The 17,951-nt window shown below is 65.5% G+C and overlaps 1 protein-coding gene across 2 annotated transcripts in view; it reads right to left on the bottom strand.

Annotated features, from left to right (window-relative positions):
- The window catches only part of GPR137B (G protein-coupled receptor 137B), a 33,910-nt gene extending 16,657 nt beyond the window's left edge, over positions 1-17,253 (bottom strand). Inside the window, exons 1-2 of one of the 2 annotated variants that reach the window (XM_016163405.2) lie at positions 16,760-17,247; positions 4,764-4,813 (exon numbers count right to left, since the gene is read on the bottom strand). In XM_016163405.2, coding sequence (XP_016018891.2) covers positions 4,764-4,813; positions 16,760-17,128 — 419 coding nt within the window. In that variant the 5' untranslated portion in view covers positions 17,129-17,247. Of the gene's footprint in view, positions 1-4,763; positions 4,814-16,759 lie in introns of both variants that reach the window. The other variant, XR_004955473.1, reaches the window with a different exon arrangement.
- Between the last annotated feature and the right edge of the window lie 698 nt (positions 17,254-17,951).

Raw genomic sequence — 17,951 nt, 5'->3', positions numbered from 1 at the left:
AGAGGCCACCTGGAGTGCGTCCCCTCTTCCTGACACCTGCGTTAGGGGCGGCATGCCTTAGGGGCGGGGCAGGATCAGGACGTGAAGTCTGTGTGTGACCTCAGGCCAGGCCCCTAAGCAGGCCAGCTCTGCCTCCTCCGCAGAGACGCGAGGTGGGGGTCTGGGGCTGAGTCGCAGGGGGAGATCGGCACAGCGTCGTCTGTACCCCGCGTTCTCGCAGACAGGGGACGTCGGGGGCACGGGGAGAGGGCCAAAGGCAGGACCGTCTGAGGGTCGCCAAAGTATGTGTCTAGTTCCTCGAAAGCCCTATTTTTTTTTTTTTTTTTTTTGCCACCTGGCGTGCTGTCGTGAAGCACCCCAGGGCACAGCCACGTCCTGTCTGGCCCTGACTGCCCTGCACACACTTCCAGCCCTAAGACAGCAGGGAGCGTCTGGAACAATCGCCGTCTGACATCTGGCTTTTCCAGACGGCTCCTTGTGGGTGTGGCTTTACGTGCTACTGCGGATATAAATCCTTATTCCTCTTTCTTTATTACGAAAGCGGTACCCCGCCACTGGGGGACACTGGGAAGGTGCCATGAGGGTGAAGGGCGAGGAAATCGGGCGTCACATGCACCCCACGGGTGGGGGGGGGCTCCCATCACTGCTCGTCGGGGCGCGGCGTCCGCAGCCTTACCAGCAGACTGTCCCACATGCAGACCGAGCCCCCTCCCTTCCCCTCGCCCTGCCCTCCACCCGGAGTGACAGGGAAGTGGGCGTGGGGCAGGGAGCGCGAGTCCTCATCTGTGACGGGGCGATGACGCCCCCATCCTCGAGGAGCGGCTGGGGGCTCAGCGCACCCTGCGCCTCCATGTCTGGCTTTCTCCCCCATGCTCGCCCCACAGAACCTCTCCTGTCAACAACGGCAAATCTAGAAAAAGGCTCCCTCTCCTCCGTCAACGCGTGCTCTGCAGGGATGCACACTTGTGACCTTTTCTCTGGACAGGGCTTGTGGGAGCCGCCCCGCCTGCAGCTAACGCCCCGCCTGCAGCTAACGCCCCGCCTGCAGCTAACGCCCCGCCTGCAGCTAACGCCCCGCCTGCAGGTAACGCTCCACCTGCAGCTAACGCCCCCCCTCCAGCCTTCTGAATAACCAGTCTCCACGCTGCTTTTCACAGGCTGCCGGCTGTAAAGGTCTTTCATCTCTCTCTCTCTCTCTCTCACACACACACACACACACGTGCGCACACGTGTACACACACACGCACACGTTTAAACAGTTTCAAATTTGTCTGATTCCTATTCCCACTCTCCTGTCCCACCCTCGTCCCCCCCACCCCCCCTTCTGGCCAGAACTAAGCTGACAGTGTCCTAAGTCGCCTCCACCTGCACCGCCTGTGCCCTGCACCGCCTGTGCCCTGCACCGCCTGTGCCCTGCACCGCCTGTGCCCTGCACTCTGGAGCAGATCATTCCACGGGTGCCCCGCGTGCTCATCACGCCAGCGGACTCGCTGTCCCCACAGCCCGCCAGGCGTCCAGGCACCCTTCTCCCTGAAACCTTCCTGCCCTTGACGTCTACTGGACCCTAGGCACCGAGCGACAGGGCCACCCGCCACACCAAGCCCTGTCATCGTCTTCAAGAAACACAGTGTCGTGAGATTTGAAACGGCACGGAAAAAGCGCTTACAGTGCACCATCGGGACAAACAGTGGAAAGCGAAACTGGAAAAAGCAATCGAACACCGGCCATGCTGGAAAACGCACATGCCGACCCATGACGGGTTGCCACTGCACCCCGCACGGGGGGGGGGGGGGGGGGCGGAGTTGTTCTTTCCAAGTGTAAATTCGCAGATTTTCTTTTTCTATTTAATGCTTTTTCTAATGAGCTTATATAACTTTTATAATTTTAAAAAAATACCTTATAAAACTTAACTTCTCCAACCCTTGGCCCACAGCTCTGGAAGAGAAGAATCTGGAGGGTGGAAAGTTTTAAGGTTGGGGAGCGGGGGGGGGGGGACAGAATAGACCATATCACAAGAACGTGTTTCTATGACAACAATGTTGGTGACATTTCTCTAAAACTACTTCTTTACAACCCAAACCACAGGGTCAGGATAAACAGCCCAGATGAAAGACCGAAGGATAAGGAAACCGGCAGGGTCCACTTTGCTCGTGAGACCAGAGGATCAGCTTCCGGCTGGTCAGCGAGCCCAGAGCTGAGGCGGCCCCCCAGCCCCCGGACTCCTGTGCTCTGGAACTGGGGACAGGAAGTGCTGGACTCGGGTCAACAGGACAGGACTTCACCATGTCCTACCGTGAGGGGACAATATTAACCGATTATCTAAACTTATCTTCCACTACCTGAGATTTCTTATAGAACGGGAAAAGAAAAGCCTTGCTCATTGTATATACTTTCTAAATACCAAAGACGGAGGGAAAATGGTTGAAGATGTTTAAAACCAAAGTGCTCCGTGCGCTCCTCTGCCCAGTGTCACGTTCCGAAGCCGAAGATTAAAAACGGACTAAGAGAAAACCTGAATCGAACGGGCAGCCTCCGGCGAAACTCAGAGCTGGCAGACGCGTGAGCGCCATGGGCTCTACGTGCAAAGCCAAGTGGCCCTGGGCAGGATGCAAACCATCGGCAGGACCCCAGGAGCAGCTCAGGCCGAGACGTTTCCACCAGCTCCAGGCTAATGGCTCGGGATTCGCGTCCAATGAGCTGTACGTCAGGGAAGCCAGAAGCTGGCATGGCGAAACGTCACGGGATGAACCGTGGCCCGCAGGGTCTGCAGCAGCATCTGGCTTAAGAGGAATGAGGAGCCAGAGCGGGCCACAGACGTGCCGAGGCACGAGCACCCCCGGGCGTCTCTGCGCTCTGTGAGTGAACGGTTCAGAGCCGCGCTCACGGGCTTCTCCACTGACACCGCACGGTCCTGGCTTCGGGAGCCCCTCCCCTGCCCTGGCCCGCGCCTCACCTCTACCCTCTGGGCCAGCTGCATCCTGCCTGCTTCTCCCCTCGCCTCTGCACCCCCCAGGGAAAGCAGCCTGCCCCGCCCCCTGCACGTCTCACCTGCAAGGCCCACACCCCCTGCACGTCTCACCTGCAAGGCCCACGCCCCCTGCACATCTCACCTGCAAGGCCCACGCCCCCTGCACGTCTCACCTGCAAGGCCCACGCCCCCTGCACGTCTCACCTGCAAGGCCCACGCCCCCTGCACGTCTCACCTGCAAGGCCCCGCCCAAGCACGGAGGCTGGAAGCCTTAAGGCGTCTTCCCTCCTGACCCGTGCTGCTGCCGATCACTTCCAGAGGCTTGAACGCCAAGCCCAGCCTCAATCGAGCACTTCCGAGGTAAGGTCGGCTCCACGGTCCAGTCAGAATCGTCTCCCCCCGCCCGGCCTTCTCTCGTCCTCCGCTCCCAGCACCCGGGGCCCTCCGCCGGCCTCTGTGTCCGGGCCGGGGCTGGGCGGCCGAGGCCACCGCGCAGAGGAAAGGCTACCTCAGCAGGGACAGGAGGGAGGGGCGCCTTCGCAGGGCCCCGCTGGGGCCAGCGCCTTGTCACGCAGACTCCGGAGCCCCAGCCAAACACCTGGCAGAAACTCCAGCCAAACACCTGGCAGAAACTCGAGCAAGCAGCCCGGAGGGCGGGGAGGGGGACAGACGGCGACCGGGTGAGGGATGGCGGCCGCCAGGGGTCTCCGTGCCTGGATCTTGGCCGGACACCATCACGTAACTTTCTAAAGCTCGGTTTCTTTGGATGTAAAATGGGGATTTTACATATGCTTTCAGAATTTTAACTGAAAAGTCTTTACAAACATAAGATGTTTAAATAAAATATGACGTGTATACAGTTTTGCATATTTTTAAAGGGACAAAATAATTAAATTCTTATTTTGATTTGAGAAAGTGAGTGGCCAAAGTCCCCTTTCCAGAAACGTCAGGCCACAGCTCGGTGCTCCCCTGGGAAAGCTTAGGGCACCCTGACTCCTGACCGCCTGCCTCACACCGCCCAGCCGCCTGGCCTCCCTCCCCGCCCGGCCAAACCCGACCTCCCAGCCGCTGGCTCTTTGCTGCTGGGGTCACAGAGCTCTCTGAGGGCGTGGGGCAAAGTACGGGCCCTGTCCACAGGGGACCCGTGTCTCCACCCGTGCGATCCGACGCGGTCCCTTCCCGACTGCGAGCCTCTCTCCTTCCACCAAATCCCTGAGACCCCCGCATCCAGAGGCCCCGGCGGAGACCATGCGCATGCCAGCCGCGGCTCGGGGGGCTGGCGCTCCGCCTGACGCCGCCTGGGCCAGCTTTACAGATGGGGCGTTCGCCCCTCCCAGACACGGCTCCATCTCTGCCTCAGGGGCCAAAGACACACCTGCTGGATGTGGACGGAGCTGCCGACAAGCAGCTGCGTGGCAAGTGACGGTGACCGCTCACGGACCTCGCAGCCCTGGGGAACAGCGCCCACGGGCAGCCGGCGGCTGGAGGCGAGGCGCCGGGCCACCGGGGGAGGGCAGGGCCGCGGGGACGGGGTCCAGCACACGCGCTGCACCCACACCCGGGAGGCGGTGGGCCACCCGGCCACGTGCTGGCAGCCTCGGGGGCCCCGCCGCCCCCGGCCCTCTGCTCCCACATCACCTCGACGCCCTCCGCCCTTCCCCGAGCCGATGCCACACTCGGGAAGCGGGACAGCGTCCGGCAGCTAGGGACGGGCGTGTGCCACCCCCGCTGGAGAGACGGGCTCCCGCGGGAGCCCTTCACCTGCTTCCTCCGAGGAAGATGCCCGGGTACTTACCGGAATTTGAGCAATTCTGGAGAATATTTTGACTTGGCTTTGAAAATCACCTGCAATGACAGAAAAACATGGCAGGTTGGGGGGTCAACACGCTGACGGGGACTACCGGAAAGCACCATTCGGAGCCCCCATTCCTTCCCTCTGGCCGGGGCGCCAGGGGCTTGGGGCTGGGGCGCCGAGCGGGCTCGTCAGGCTCACTGCCTGTCGGCCGTGAACGCGCTTTTGAAAATAAAGGCATTTGAAAATTGTTTACAAGACAGGAAGGGCCAGGACTCAAGCCGGGCAGGTGAGGGGCGCACTTCCTGGGTGAGAGCCAGGTGTTCGGTGAGCTGGCAGGTTGGGAATCGGGGTGTTAGAGGGGTGGGGTGGGGGCGCAGGCCGAGGGGCGGGACCGGGGCTGGGCTGAGCAGTGACCGGAAAGCAGGCCGCGTGCGTCAAAGGCAACCCTGCCACGGCCGGAGGAGCAGCGGCCGGGGGCTGGGGGGCTGCGGGCGCCGGGGAGCCACTGCGGGCGCTGCGGGGTCTCTGGGGGTGATCAGAACGTTCCGATGGTGACCGGTGACAGTGGCGGCGGCACCGTGAATGGGGAACCACGGAACATGCGAGAGGAAGGCAGGGAGCAGGCGGGGGCCGCACCGCGGTGGGCACAGCCGCAGAGAACCCCCGGGAGACAGGGGCCTGGGCGGGGGTCCGGCAGGGAGCCCCGTGCTCCCCGGGGCTCGACAGCGTGAGCGAGGCGAGGGCCAGCGGCTCTGGCAGGCCGGGGCGGGCCCCCAGGGGAAGTAGCCGACAGCGGACTTCGGGCAGGGGAAGTGGACGCCGTGACTCAATTCTAGGGCGTCGGCTGCTCTTTAAAAATGTGTTTGTGCCGTGAAGGAGAAGTTCAAGGGCGCTGGACCTTGTTTTTAAGATCGGGGGACCCCAGTGAGCAGAGGAGGCTGCACCCCAGAACAGCAGGACAGAGGGAGGGGCGGGGCAGAGGTGTGGGGAGGGCGCCCTCGCTGCGGAGGCGGGCGGCAGGGAGGCTGAGGCAGGTGGGGGGGGCACGGCAGCAGCAGGTGCCGCCGGGTCCTCGACAGGGAGCCCGGGGCAGTGAGGCCGCTCGGCACCCTGAAGAGGCGGGAGGCCCAGCTGCTCTGGGGGAGACTCGATCAGGAACGGACGTGAGCGAAGGAGAGTCCAGGGTCCTCGCGCCCCTCCCCGTGGCATCCACACCACGTGTGAAAACACCGGGCCGCCTGCAGAGCCCCGCGGTGCAGGCACGATGGAGGGGCAGGGGCCAGGGCGCAGGGGCGGGGCCGGGGCGCAGCGGCGGGGCGCAGGGGCGGGATCGGGGCGCAGGGGCGGGGTCGGGGTGCAGGGCAGGGGCGGGGCCGGGGCGCAGGGCAGGGGCGGGGTCGGGGTGCGGGGGTGGGGCGCAGCAGCGGGGTCGGGGTGCAGGGCAGCGGTGGGGTCGAGGCGCAGGGCAGGGGCGGGGGCGGGGCGCAGGGCAGGGGCGGGGTCGGGGCGCAGGGCAGGGGCGGGGGCGGGGCGCAGCGGCGGGGTCGGGGCGCAGCGGCGGGGTCGGGGCGCAGCGGTGGGGTCGGGGCACAGGGCAGGGGCGGGGTCGGGGCGCAGCGGCGGGGTTGGAGTGCAGGGGCGGGGTCGGGGCGCAGGGCAGGGGTGGGGTTGGGGCGCAGGGCGGGGGCGGGGCGCAGGGGCTGCACCAGTTGCACCAGATACGCCTGTTGTCCGCGGGCACAGGGCGCTTCCCCGGGGCCACAGACCCTTTCACAGTCCTGCCGAGAACCGAGCCAGGGAGGCGGGCGCGAGGCGACGTCCCCGAGACTCGGTTCCGGATCGGGGTGGCCGCGTGCGCCACGCTGCTTCTCGCGTGCCCGCCCGGCCCCTGGCCCCCGGCCCCCTCCTCCGTGCGGCCTGGGTCTCCGCGTCCCCACGACCATGCCGCGCCCCCCAGTGCTGCCCTCAGACGCTCCACGGTCCTCGCACCGGCACAGGCTCCAGACCCCAAGGCCGGACCCCCGACCCTACGAGCCGCAGCTTGGCCAGGGGGCGGGGGCCCCCCAGACGCTGGGAGCGAGGCGCCGCCCCTGTGGGGACGCAGGACGCGGCCCGAGGACACCGGCGTGGACGCGAGGTGGCCTGGGCGACCACGGACGGACGGGCGGCGCGTACTCGCTGTGGCACGTCACCCCACAAAACGTGATGAAATCCTGCCACTGGCGACAACGCGGATGGCCCCGGGGAGCTGTGTTAAGTCGGGTGGAAGGGGGGGGGGCACGTGACCGTAACCTTGACCGTAAGAGGAACCTGCACACGCGAAGTCAGGAGGCCCCGGGACGAGGCCGCCCGCTCCCGTGGCCCCGTTGTGCACCCCCCCCCCCCCCCCCCCCCCCCCCCCCGCTTCCTCACAGACGGGAAGTTACTCAAGGCCGCGGCCCGGCTCCCGGGGACGGCCAGGGGCCAGCGGCCCTGGGCGGCATCTCTGCGGGCTGGGTGCCGTCCCTCACCGGGGCAGGCACGGGCTTCTCCCGTCCTGCGGTGTCCCTGAGGGGCAGGCGGCAGCTTCGGGTGGACAGAGGAAGCTGGCGTCTCTGCGCAGAGACCGTCCGCGTGCTTAGAGCCACGGGAGCCACGACAGAGAAGTGCGTGGTCCCCGCCACCGAGCTGTGGGGGCAGCAGCCCGAGGCCCAGGGCGCCGTGCCCCGGCGTGACAGGCCCCGGGCGGCACCTGCGCTCCCGGGTCAGGTCTTCACCGCGCCACCCCGTCTGTGCACCCCGCAAGGACGGGGCTCGCGGAGCGGGCGGGGCTCACTTCCTGGCCTCACGCTGACCTCGGAGCACGGAGCTCCTCACCTGGGGCCTCGGGGCCATGAGGACACTGTCTTTCCTCGGGACTCCTGTGAAGCCCAGAGTCTCCGAAGTAGCCCCAGCCTCTCTGCCCTCCAGAGAGCCCTCCTCCTCCAGCGTGCGCGTGTGCACGTGTGCACACACACGTGTGTCTCACGCCCACAGACTGGGACCCCGCGCCTGTGGGAGCTCGCCTCACCTGGACGGCCGCCTCCCTCCGGGCTCAGGACAGAGGCCCGGCATGTGACACCATCTTCCCGGCGTCCCCCTTCCTAGCTAGCGGGCGCTCTCTCCTCCACGCTCCAAGAGCTCACACGAGCTTCCTGTCCTCGTCACCTGAACTGCGCCCCACCAGCCAGGCCGCCCTGAGGCCAGGCCCACAGTCAGGTGAGCCCTGGGGACAGCCCCGCCCCCTACAGGCTCCTGGAGCTGACCCAGCAACACCGAACCCTGGCCTCCGCTCCCTGCTGTTCCACGTCCTCTCCTGTCCCCTGAACGTCTGGATTAGGGGTCACGGCTGGCCGGACGGCCCCAAGCCTGCCCCCCGATGAACTCTGTCTACTTCCGGGCCTCAGTGTCCATCAGCGAAGGGTTAGCACAAATACTCGCTGAAGTGCCTTCCCAGTGAGGCCTGTCAGGTATTGTCACAGCCTGGCTTCCAAGTGGGCACGGGCCCTCGTGTGTGTGTGGGGGGGGGGGACAGGTCCAGCGGCCCCTGGGACAGCCCAGCCCCGCCACCTTGCCGGCTCGAGGGGCGAAGCCACGGGGAGGCGCCCGCCAGCGCCTGGCCCCGCTGGACCCGACACTGCGCACCGGCCCCCCGGCAGGTCCTCCCCCTTCGGCGTCGTGGACGGACAGGGCTGTGGCCGCACAGGCACCATCATCGTCACGTTTCTGAGCTGCTCCTGCCACAGGTGCCGGCAGATCCGCTCCAGCCGGGGTCTCGCCCACGTGCTCCACGTGAGCTTAAACGTGGCAACAGGAGGAAATGCCACAGCCGAGGAAGCCTGGCTGGGTCACGAGCGGCCAGGCCCACGGGCTGCACGGAGGAAGGGCTCCACGCCGCCCCCCGATGCTGGTGGCAAATTACACAACTACAACATCAGCTAGCAGTGAAAATGCCTCTGGCCCCCCACAAACACACGACACAACTTTCTGCCTCAGAATTCTGCGGTTTCCTGGAACACTCTCACCCTAAATGTTTGTGTCTCCCCAAATTCGCATGTTGGATCCTAATGCCCCATAGTGTGGCGGTGTTGGGAGGTGACATCGCTGGGAGCCACTTAGGTGACGAGAAAGCAGCCCTCATGGAGGGACCCCACAGAGCTGCTCCCCCGCCACCACGTGGGACTCGGGGAAAAGCCGCGTCTGCACCGACACCGGGTCGCGGCCTCCCGGCCTCCACGCCTGCGGGAAATGAGTGTCCGTCACTGACGCGGCCTGCCCATCATGTCCCCCGTGGCGCCCGAGCTGACCGAGACGCGGTCGGGTGCCGCTCCGCGATGCCGCCCGAGAGCACTGCCAGCGTGCCTCCCCGAGAGGACGCCGCGTAGCGGCAGACGCTGTCCCTGGAGCTGCCCCCGACTCACTGTCCACGCCGGGCAGGGCCTTTGGGGACAGGGCCCAGGACGGTGTGGGACAAACCCACATCCTCTCAGAAACAATGGAAGGAACTGAGGACGCCCCACCCTGAGCGGAGGGGACATCGAACCTGCTGGAAGGCGGGCTGCCTGGGCCGGGGCTGACACCTGCTGGGCAGGGCCTGCGGGGCGGGAGTCGGAGCAGACCGGCCCCCAGGCGCCACCCGTCCGCCCCGAGCTTGGCCTGGACCCCAGGAAGTGGCCGTGAACAAACCGGGGAAATGGATTTGATCCGCATTTAAACAGCAGCAAAAGTTACTGGTTCTTTATAAAACATGCTCCCTAGAGAGAGTTGCATTAAGCCCCCAAACTCCCGCTGGAAACGTCCCACACTTCCCGTCACCACCGTAAGGACTGTTGCCACGTGAGACACGTTACTCATGTCACCTGTTCGATGCTGAGGTCCACAAAGGCAGGAGCCACCGGACCGTAACCCCGCCTGCACGGCGCCCGGAGAGCAAAGGCGCTCGGTGATGTGTGACGAAGCTACCCGCACGTCCCTCCCAGGACCGACAGGTAAATGAAACTGTGGTGCACGCTCACACCGGAGCGTCAGCCAGCGCAGAGAAGGATGCGCTAACTACACACGCATGGGCGAGCCCCGGGGACGCCGCGCTCGGCGGGCGAGCCCCGGGGATGCCGCGCTCGGGTGAACCCCGGGGACGCCGCGCTCAGTGGGCGAGCCCCAGGGACGCCGCGCTCGGTGAGGGCCGCGCAGCGTGACAGGCAGATCCACAGAGACAGACTCAGGGCCCGGGGCAGGGGCGGGGCTGAGTGCTCCTGGGTGCCAGCCGCCCTTCTGCGGGGAGGAAAATGTTCTGGAACTAAACAGAGATGACGGCTTCGTGAGAACGTGGACGTACTAAATGCCACTAAGCCGTACACGTTAAAATGGTTAACGTCACGTGATATGAATCTCTCCCAACTTAAAATACACGTTTATTGAGTGAATGGGTCTCCGGGTTCCAGTGGAGACCAGAGTTACCGTGTGAGAGCTGGGGGTCCTGGGCCTCTGTGTGGACGGACGTGCGTGTCTGGCCAGAGCGGGAATGTGGGCCCGGCCGGCCGGCCTGCACAACCCAGTGCCGTGGGCTCCAGTGCGTCCCTCCCTGCCGGCCGCCCGTCATGTGTGACAAAGGGGCTGTCACAACACCCGATGGGCCACATGACCCCTGGGATGTGGGGACAGCAGGGTACGAGGCGGGGTGTGGCCCAGAGAGCTGTCACTGTGTGCAGACGCTCACCCCATGTTCCACTGGCTGTGGAGTTTGGCAGGTGTGTGCCACAGGGGGGCAGGGGGCGCAGATGATGTCACAAGACGTCTGGCCTGTGGAGGCCCCGGCCTGCATGTCCCCAGCCCTGGCAGGCAGGGGCGAGGGGAGCCTCCCCGAGCGCCGTGGGGGCCCGTGGCCCGTGGCGGACACTCTGCCGAGGGGGCCACGCAGACCCCTCGCAGGCCCGCCCGCCCCCTCCGGGGAAGCGGCCCCCTGCACAGAACACCCCCAGCTCTCTGTCCTCTGAACCGGAACCACCGGAGTAGAAGATTTACAGGCCCCTGCAGACCTCTGTGAATGCCCAGCGCCAGGTGCTGCCCGGCCTGTTTGCTGAAGCTGCCCGCGTCCGGACTGTCGGCGGGGGGGACAGCCCCGCAAACCAGGAGGGGGCTGTCCCCTCTCACAGGACTGCAGGGAGACCAGCGGCCGATGTGCAAAGCTGCTCTTGGCATCACATGACCTGTTGTTTTCAAAAGCCTAAGAATCGCTCGGTGAGCTCTGGGCGGCGCAGCCTCGACTCTGCTGTGCTCCTGGTCCCATGCCGCCCGAGATGGTCCACTCTGGGACTGGAAGCCTTGGGTGTGCTGATGAGGGACACAGCACAGCCCTCGGTGGGGACGGGCCTCTGCTGATGGCCACAGCCCAGGCGACCGCCCAAGGCCCGGAACCAGCCTCAGCACAGAGCTCTCGCCCCGTCCCGCTGGTCCCCACTGGTGGGAAAGGCGGGGGCCAGGGGTGGGGCCCGGAGCGGGCTCCCCCACGAGGAGGACGATGAGGCAGGCGGGTCAGCCCCGCCCCTGCGGCCGCAAAACATGGCTTTGTGGTCAGTGGGGTTGGAATTCGGAAGCACTGTGAGAGTCTGATTGTCCCCAAGAGCCCTGAGGACGTTTACAAAATTTGGTCACCTTGGGCTGGCAGGGGAACCGTCAGGTGCTCAGGCAGCAACAGTGGGGCAGGGAGGAGCTCTGGCCTGGAGGAGCCGCCCCGGGGCCCGGGCTGTGAACCAGGAGGTGGCTTCCCCGGGGAGATCGGAAGCCAGATGAGGATCCCACTTCCCGGGCTGCCAGCGGTGGACGGAGGGCTGAACCCTGACAAGGGAACTTCTCCTGGTGCTGGGTGCACCGCACACACACTTGTACGTGGGTGCTGACTCAGGTGGTCACAGAGGCAGCCACACGGAACTCACACAGGCCGACACGGAACTCACACAGGCCCACGCGGAACTCACACAGGCGCACACGGAACTCACACAGGTGCACACGGAACTCACACAGGCCCACGCGGAACTCACACAGGTGCACACACAGGCACCTACACGGAAGTCACACAGGTGTGCACAGAATTCACACACGGGTTCACATGCGTGCACACACGGGCATGTACACAGGCACTCACAAGTACTTACACAGAGGACTGTACACAGGGACACACTCACAGAGGCGTGTGCCCAGCTCTGCACACGCATTGGTGTGCACACAGGCACACACACAGCTTTGGTGGCTGTGAGCCCCCTGAATGACCAGAAGGAGCCAGCGCCAGGGCCCGGAGGCCATGGTATGGAGCGCAGAAGCCAAGCCTGTTCCTGCCCGTGTGACGGTTCGGCCCCAGCTCTGAAGCCAGGGACTTGGGGACTGGCAAAGGCTCGTGCGTCCTTAGCTTCTTACTTCCTCAGAGTCACCAAGAGGCCTCAAGGCTCCCCCTTCGCAAGTCCCAGACTCAAGCCTGGCCCACCACACGGGCTCAGTAAACATCCCCCGATTAGATGCTGTGGCGACACCCCCAAACTCCGCAGACCGCCCACTGCCTTTCCCGGGGGGAGGGGCAGAGAGGGGTCCCAGCCGGACTTCCGTGGCCCCCCAGCCCCCTGTCAACAGGGATGAAGGCCAGGGCACGTGTCAAGCTGGGGGCATGAGCAGCAAGCACAGGCCGGGGGGTGCGGGCCCGCCCGCTCTGCATGCCCGGCTGGGCACCCGGACAAGTCACTGGGCTCCTCCGGGCCCCGGCGGCTGTGAGGAGCTGGGACCCTCAACACCTTTCCACAGGGCGGGCCACCGTCACGGCCTTTTACACGCAAAGAAGCTGCCGCTTGGTGGTACAAGTTGTTTGGAGACAACTCTGGGACGACAAGGCAGAGCCGCAGCTGGCCTGACCCTCAGACGCGGCCGGGTGTCGGCAGGGCCTGGGCTCCCGCTGTCGGGAGACACAGAGCACCCTGACCGGGGTTGGGGGGGGTGGCGGCGAGCAGAGGCCACAGCACAGTGTCCCCCTCCCCTGCATCAACCCGGGGCGGGTTCCGGTCGCCATCTTCCTGTGTGGCCCCAAGGAGCCACACTGGGTCCAGGCCAGGACCCGAACCAGCTCTGGCCACGGGGTCCCTGCTCCTGCCTCTCCCAGCGCTGCTGCCTCCTGAGTCCCAGGCCCTCATTAACGTCCACGACCTGCGGACCTGCTCCATGACCATGACCCCCAGCCCCACCCTGCAAAGCCCCCGAGCCCCGCTCCGTGAGCCCCAACCCCGCGAAGCCCCCGAGCCCCGCTCCGTGAGCCCCGACCCCGGCCCCGCGAAGCCCCCGAGCCCCGCTCCGTGAGCCCCAGCTCCCACGCAACGCACCCCGGGTCCCCGCAGGGCGTGGTGCAGCCCGGGCTCCTGCGTCACTAGGGCCTCTCCCGCCTCGGGATGGCTCACTTCTCCTTCCTGTCCTTGAACTTCCCACTGTGATGTTGGGGTCTGTCACAGGGCTCAAGACAAGACTGAACCAGGAAGAGGCTGAGCTCACCCCACCTGACTGGGGAGAAGCTGGGCTCACCCCACTCCACCAGACTCAGAACCCAAGTCTGAGGCCCAGACACACGGTCTGACGGAGAACAGCAGGGTGACCGCTGCCCAGGTGACGCCGAGCTCACCGCCACCCCACGGCCCGCCACCCGTGGGACCCTCTGCCATGGCTCTAAGACAGCCTGCTCGCCCGGGGCCGGCCTGGCACAGAAGCCTCGATGGCCTGGAGGTGGCAGGCACCACGGTGCCGCAGGCTCAGGCGTCGGGGTCCCGCCCCGCTGGAAAGCCCCCAGGAAGGCCGGTTAGCAGGTGCCAGGCAAACAGGCCCTGGGCCAAGGCCTCCGTGCCAGCCTTGGCCCTACCACTCCTGGGGCAGCAGGGAGCTGCGGGGCATGTGGCTGCCCCCCAGACTGGCAGCTGCAGGTGCTCGATGCTCCACGTTCCACGGGGAGCTGCAGACATGTGGGCCAGACACACACACGCCACACACCGGACCCGCTTGGAGTCAGCTCGGCCAGTCCTACCGCGAGCCGCCTCCCCGCTATCGGCCTGCCGGCAGGAGAGCAGCGTTTAGGTGGGAGAGGTGACCTAGGTTCCTGATGGACACTGCTCGTGGGGAATCAGGAAGAAAGGAAACCTGGCCCCCGCTCCCTGGGCAGGGAGTGAGCAGGCCCAACAGGTGTAGACATCAGAGCAAAGTGGGTCATGGAGAGCCCGGTGCTGTGGGGGTGTGAGGGCCCCAGGAACGTGGAGGGTGCCACCTGCCTCCACCTGGGGTTTCTGCAGGGGGCAGGGCCCCTGAGCAGGCAGAGAATGAGAAGGTGCGGGCCTGGGAGGACACTGGGTGGGCACCAGCCCCTCCCCTGGGTGGCCCCACCTGCAGAAGACTGGACTGGAAAGGAGACAGAGACAGAGGCGGCCGGAGCAAGGTGGAGTGAGAGCTGGAGGTGGACAGGCACGGACGGAGTCACATGAGACGAGCCTCCCCTCCCCGGGCCGGGGCCAGAAGAGCCAGATTCCAAAGATGACAGAGAGGCCAGGAGCGGGGACACACCCTGCTGCGCCAAGCCCTGGAGGGACCCGACTGCGCTGCCCCGGCCGGACGGCCAGGCTGCACGCCCCCTCCAGGAGGTGCCGCACGGACGTGCTGCCTCTGCTCCCCACACCTCAGACCGGGGAGTACCAGGCCCATCCCCCGGCGCCACCAGGGACGTCATCTGCGAGACGAGCAAGTGTGCCTGGGCACTGGGCTGGCGTAGAGGACGTGAGGACCGCAGAAAGAACCTCCCTCCACGCTGGGGAAGCCCCTCCCAGTTCCCGACCCCCAACTCGTGCCACGTGGCAACCTTCCCACCGCCCTCCGCTCCTGCCCGTCCAGCCTCCGGCCCCGGGAGCTACTCCCGGAGGACGCAGTCCCACTCAGGTCTCCTAAAGTGTGAGTGTGCAGGGTCTCAGGTGCTGCGCCATAAGCAATCAGCCTTCTACTCAGATGTCCCAGAGGTGGGTGTGACTCCCAGCTCCACTGAGCACTGACTACGTGACCGCGATCGAGTCATTTAAGCTCTCTGACCCTCCTCCGTCAAATCAGGCCAGGACTGGTACTTTCTTCAGAGTTTTTGTGAGGAACGAATAAGACGAGCTGCTTAGAACCGTCCCAGCGCACAGTACCTGCGTCTTCAGCGTTGGCCGCCACCCCGCTCCCTCCAAAATCCGATCGGCCCGCTCCGAGGTGGGCCCTGCGGTTCTGCCGACTCTCAGAGCAGGCGTGGAGAGAGAGGTGTCAGAGCTGCAAGCCAGAGGGCGGGCCCTCTGAGGGTCCCCAGAGCGTCGGAGTGTCTGTCAGGAAGCCAGGGAATGGCTTTGCTCCGGCAAAGTGTCCGAGATGCCAGCACCCAGGTCCTACCCTCTCCTGCCGGCCACCCGGGAGATGCACAGAACGCCAGGCCCGGGAGACGGAAAGGACCCAGGGCCTCCGGGCTGGCGCGGCGCCGTCTGCCTGGTCACGCTTTCCCTCGCTCAGCATTGACTCGCCAGCCAGCAGATGGTGCACACAATGCGCAGCCCCCCTCCTGCCCCCCATCCAGAACGTGCACGGGGCCAGCAGCGCCGTGGCAGCCTCCGAAAGCGGCGGGAAGAAAGATCTCGGGGTTAGGCACGGCCACCGTCACGTTCCCGAAGCAACACGGACTCACCTGGCTTTCGGCGTCGCGCTGGAACCACCCCTTTTTGTTCCCGTTAAAAAGCCCGAGTGTCTGCAGTGGAGCTCGTCGCCTGACCCGGTTTTCAGGCTTAAAAGCCGTATTTGGACAGATAACACACATGACGTGCAGACTCGAAAATACACCGGACTTACAAGAAGGCTTTGCGTGTAGAGCCACATAATAGCTACTAAATACACCAAGACAATCCTTTTCCTACCTTTTTTTTTTTTTTTTAATCAATGACATTTTCTTTAGAGAAACAGGGACACTGTTTAAAGGAACGAAACGCCTGTTTGCACCAAGACCTGCTTCCACGAGACAGCTCTTTAAACACCCTCGGCCGGTGACACACCTCGGTGCCTTTTCCCTGGGCACAGTTCTAGTGAAAACAGACATTTAGTGCTCGGAAAGCTAACGAGAATCCGAGATGGTGACGCCGATGGTGGCCCAGTGTTATTAAACTTCATGAAATACTCGCCACAGCATTTGCAAAGTACTTTATAATTACTGTACTTTCATTAATTCGACAGTGAAAGCCGGCAAGGCAATTTGCATGTTCTCCCATTAGCTTACTAACAATATGCCTCATAAAAAGACTCCCGTAAAAGAGCCTCAATAAACGTCAAGGCTTGTGCTTGGGGCCCTACCCCTGCTGCAGCAGCTTGGGGAGCTGGGTGCCACCCTAGATGGCTGTTTCCCGATCCTGGAAAACGAGTCAGTGAGTCTAGCCGAGTGGGGCTCCTGAGCTGGAGGTTCTAAACGCCTCATCCAAACTGGGGCGGTCTCGTCCGCCACACTCAAGTCAGTGTCTGGCTCGAATCTGGAAGCCAAAGTGCAGATGATCTTCCCGGGCTGGGGGCGAGCGGCTGGAGGGGAAACTCCGCAGTTCGAGCCTCCCTGGGGCCACACCTGCCGTCAGTACCTACTCTGATGTGTGCGCGAAGATGCCGCGCGGCGCGCGAAAGGGCCCCACACCCCCTGGATGGCGGACTGGCGGGTGGCCTCAGCCCTCACTGTCCTTCGCCTCCCTTGGGAACAGGAGGGCGTTATCTGAGAGAAAGGCCTGCAGGTAGGCCAGGGGCAGACGACCCCAGAGCCGGCGCATCTCTCCCCACAGCTCAGAGGCTCTGCGACCGGCCCCCCACGATGCTATCGCCCCCCAATGCCCGCGCACCGAGCAGGTCGCGAGGCCACCTGCCGGGCGAGCGCCCTCCACGGAGGCGCCCAACAGGTGCCTCCCGCCCGCCCAACTCACCTGCGTGAAATACAAGTTCATGAGCGTGAGGGTGAAGAACTGCAGGCACACGGGGAAGCAGTAGAGCAGCCAGAAGACGAAGGGGCTGAGCGCGTTGGCCGCCACGAAGTCCCTGAAGTAGAAGGAGAAGAGGACCGTGCGCAGGGAGGCCCAGAGCAGGCAGAGGAAGAGGAAGACGCTCTGGTAGCTGAGCCGCTTGTGGCCGTAGCGCAGCACCAGCCAGAGCTGCGCGTAGATGAACACGAAGAGCAGCGAGTAGAACGCGGTGTAGACGCTGGTGAGGCCGAGCTTCACGTAGGGGGGCACGGCCGGGGTCAGCGTGGGCGGCAGCGAGTCGTTGCGGAGGGGGTCCCAGCGCGGGGCCGCCATCGGGCCGGGGGCGCTGCGGCGCGGCCGCGGGCTCGGGCCTCATCGGGGCTCGCCGCCCCTGCGGGGGGCTCCGCGCATCGCTCCGTCCGGGCGGGCGGCGGGAGGAAAGACAACAAGCCGACTTCCTCCCGGCACCACATGATTCACGGGGCGGCCTTTGTCTACGATTGGTGGCGCTGCGCCCCCGCCCCGCGCGCCCCTGCACGCTCGGCGCGCCCCCGCCGCGCGCGCGCCCCGCCCCGCGCGCCCGACGCCCGGCCCTGGGCGCCCCCCGCGGCCCCGCCCCGCGCTGCGCGCCCCCGCCCGCGCGCGCCCGACGCCCGGCCCTGGGCGCCCCCCCCCCCGCGGCCCCGCCCCGCGCGCGCCCTGGTGCCGCGCGCCCCGCACTGCGCGCCCGACGCCCGGCCCTGGGCGCCCCCACCCGGCCCCGCGCCGCGCGCCCCCCGGCGCCGCGCCCCGCCCACCACCCGCCCCGCTCGCCTCCGAAGCCCGGGCACCGCGCCGCCCCCCCCACCAGCCCCGCACTGCGCGCCCCCGCCCCGAGTCCCCGGGTTCCCCTGCGCCCCGCGCGGACCGCCGGCCCGGGGGCAGCGCGCCGCTCCTCGCGCTTTCTGCTGCTGGCTACTTGTTGTTTTGCAGAAGTTAATTCTTTTATTTCAAAAACAACAAACTTTGCCAGTCCCTTTCTCCTTTGAAAGGAAAACTTTACAGACTCCGCGGCTGCTCATGCTGGGGATGATGTTTATGTCTGAATCCTGAAATGCCAGACAGGGTGTGTTTTTGAGGTCGAGTTCGTGAGCTGGTAAGGGAGGAATGGTCCCTG

Source organism: Rousettus aegyptiacus, unplaced genomic scaffold (genome assembly GCF_014176215.1).
Source record: "Rousettus aegyptiacus isolate mRouAeg1 unplaced genomic scaffold, mRouAeg1.p scaffold_m13_p_18, whole genome shotgun sequence".
NCBI lineage: Eukaryota > Metazoa > Chordata > Mammalia > Chiroptera > Pteropodidae > Rousettus > Rousettus aegyptiacus.
Note: the sequence above shows the minus strand (reverse complement) of the source record. Positions and strands in the feature narration are given on the sequence as shown.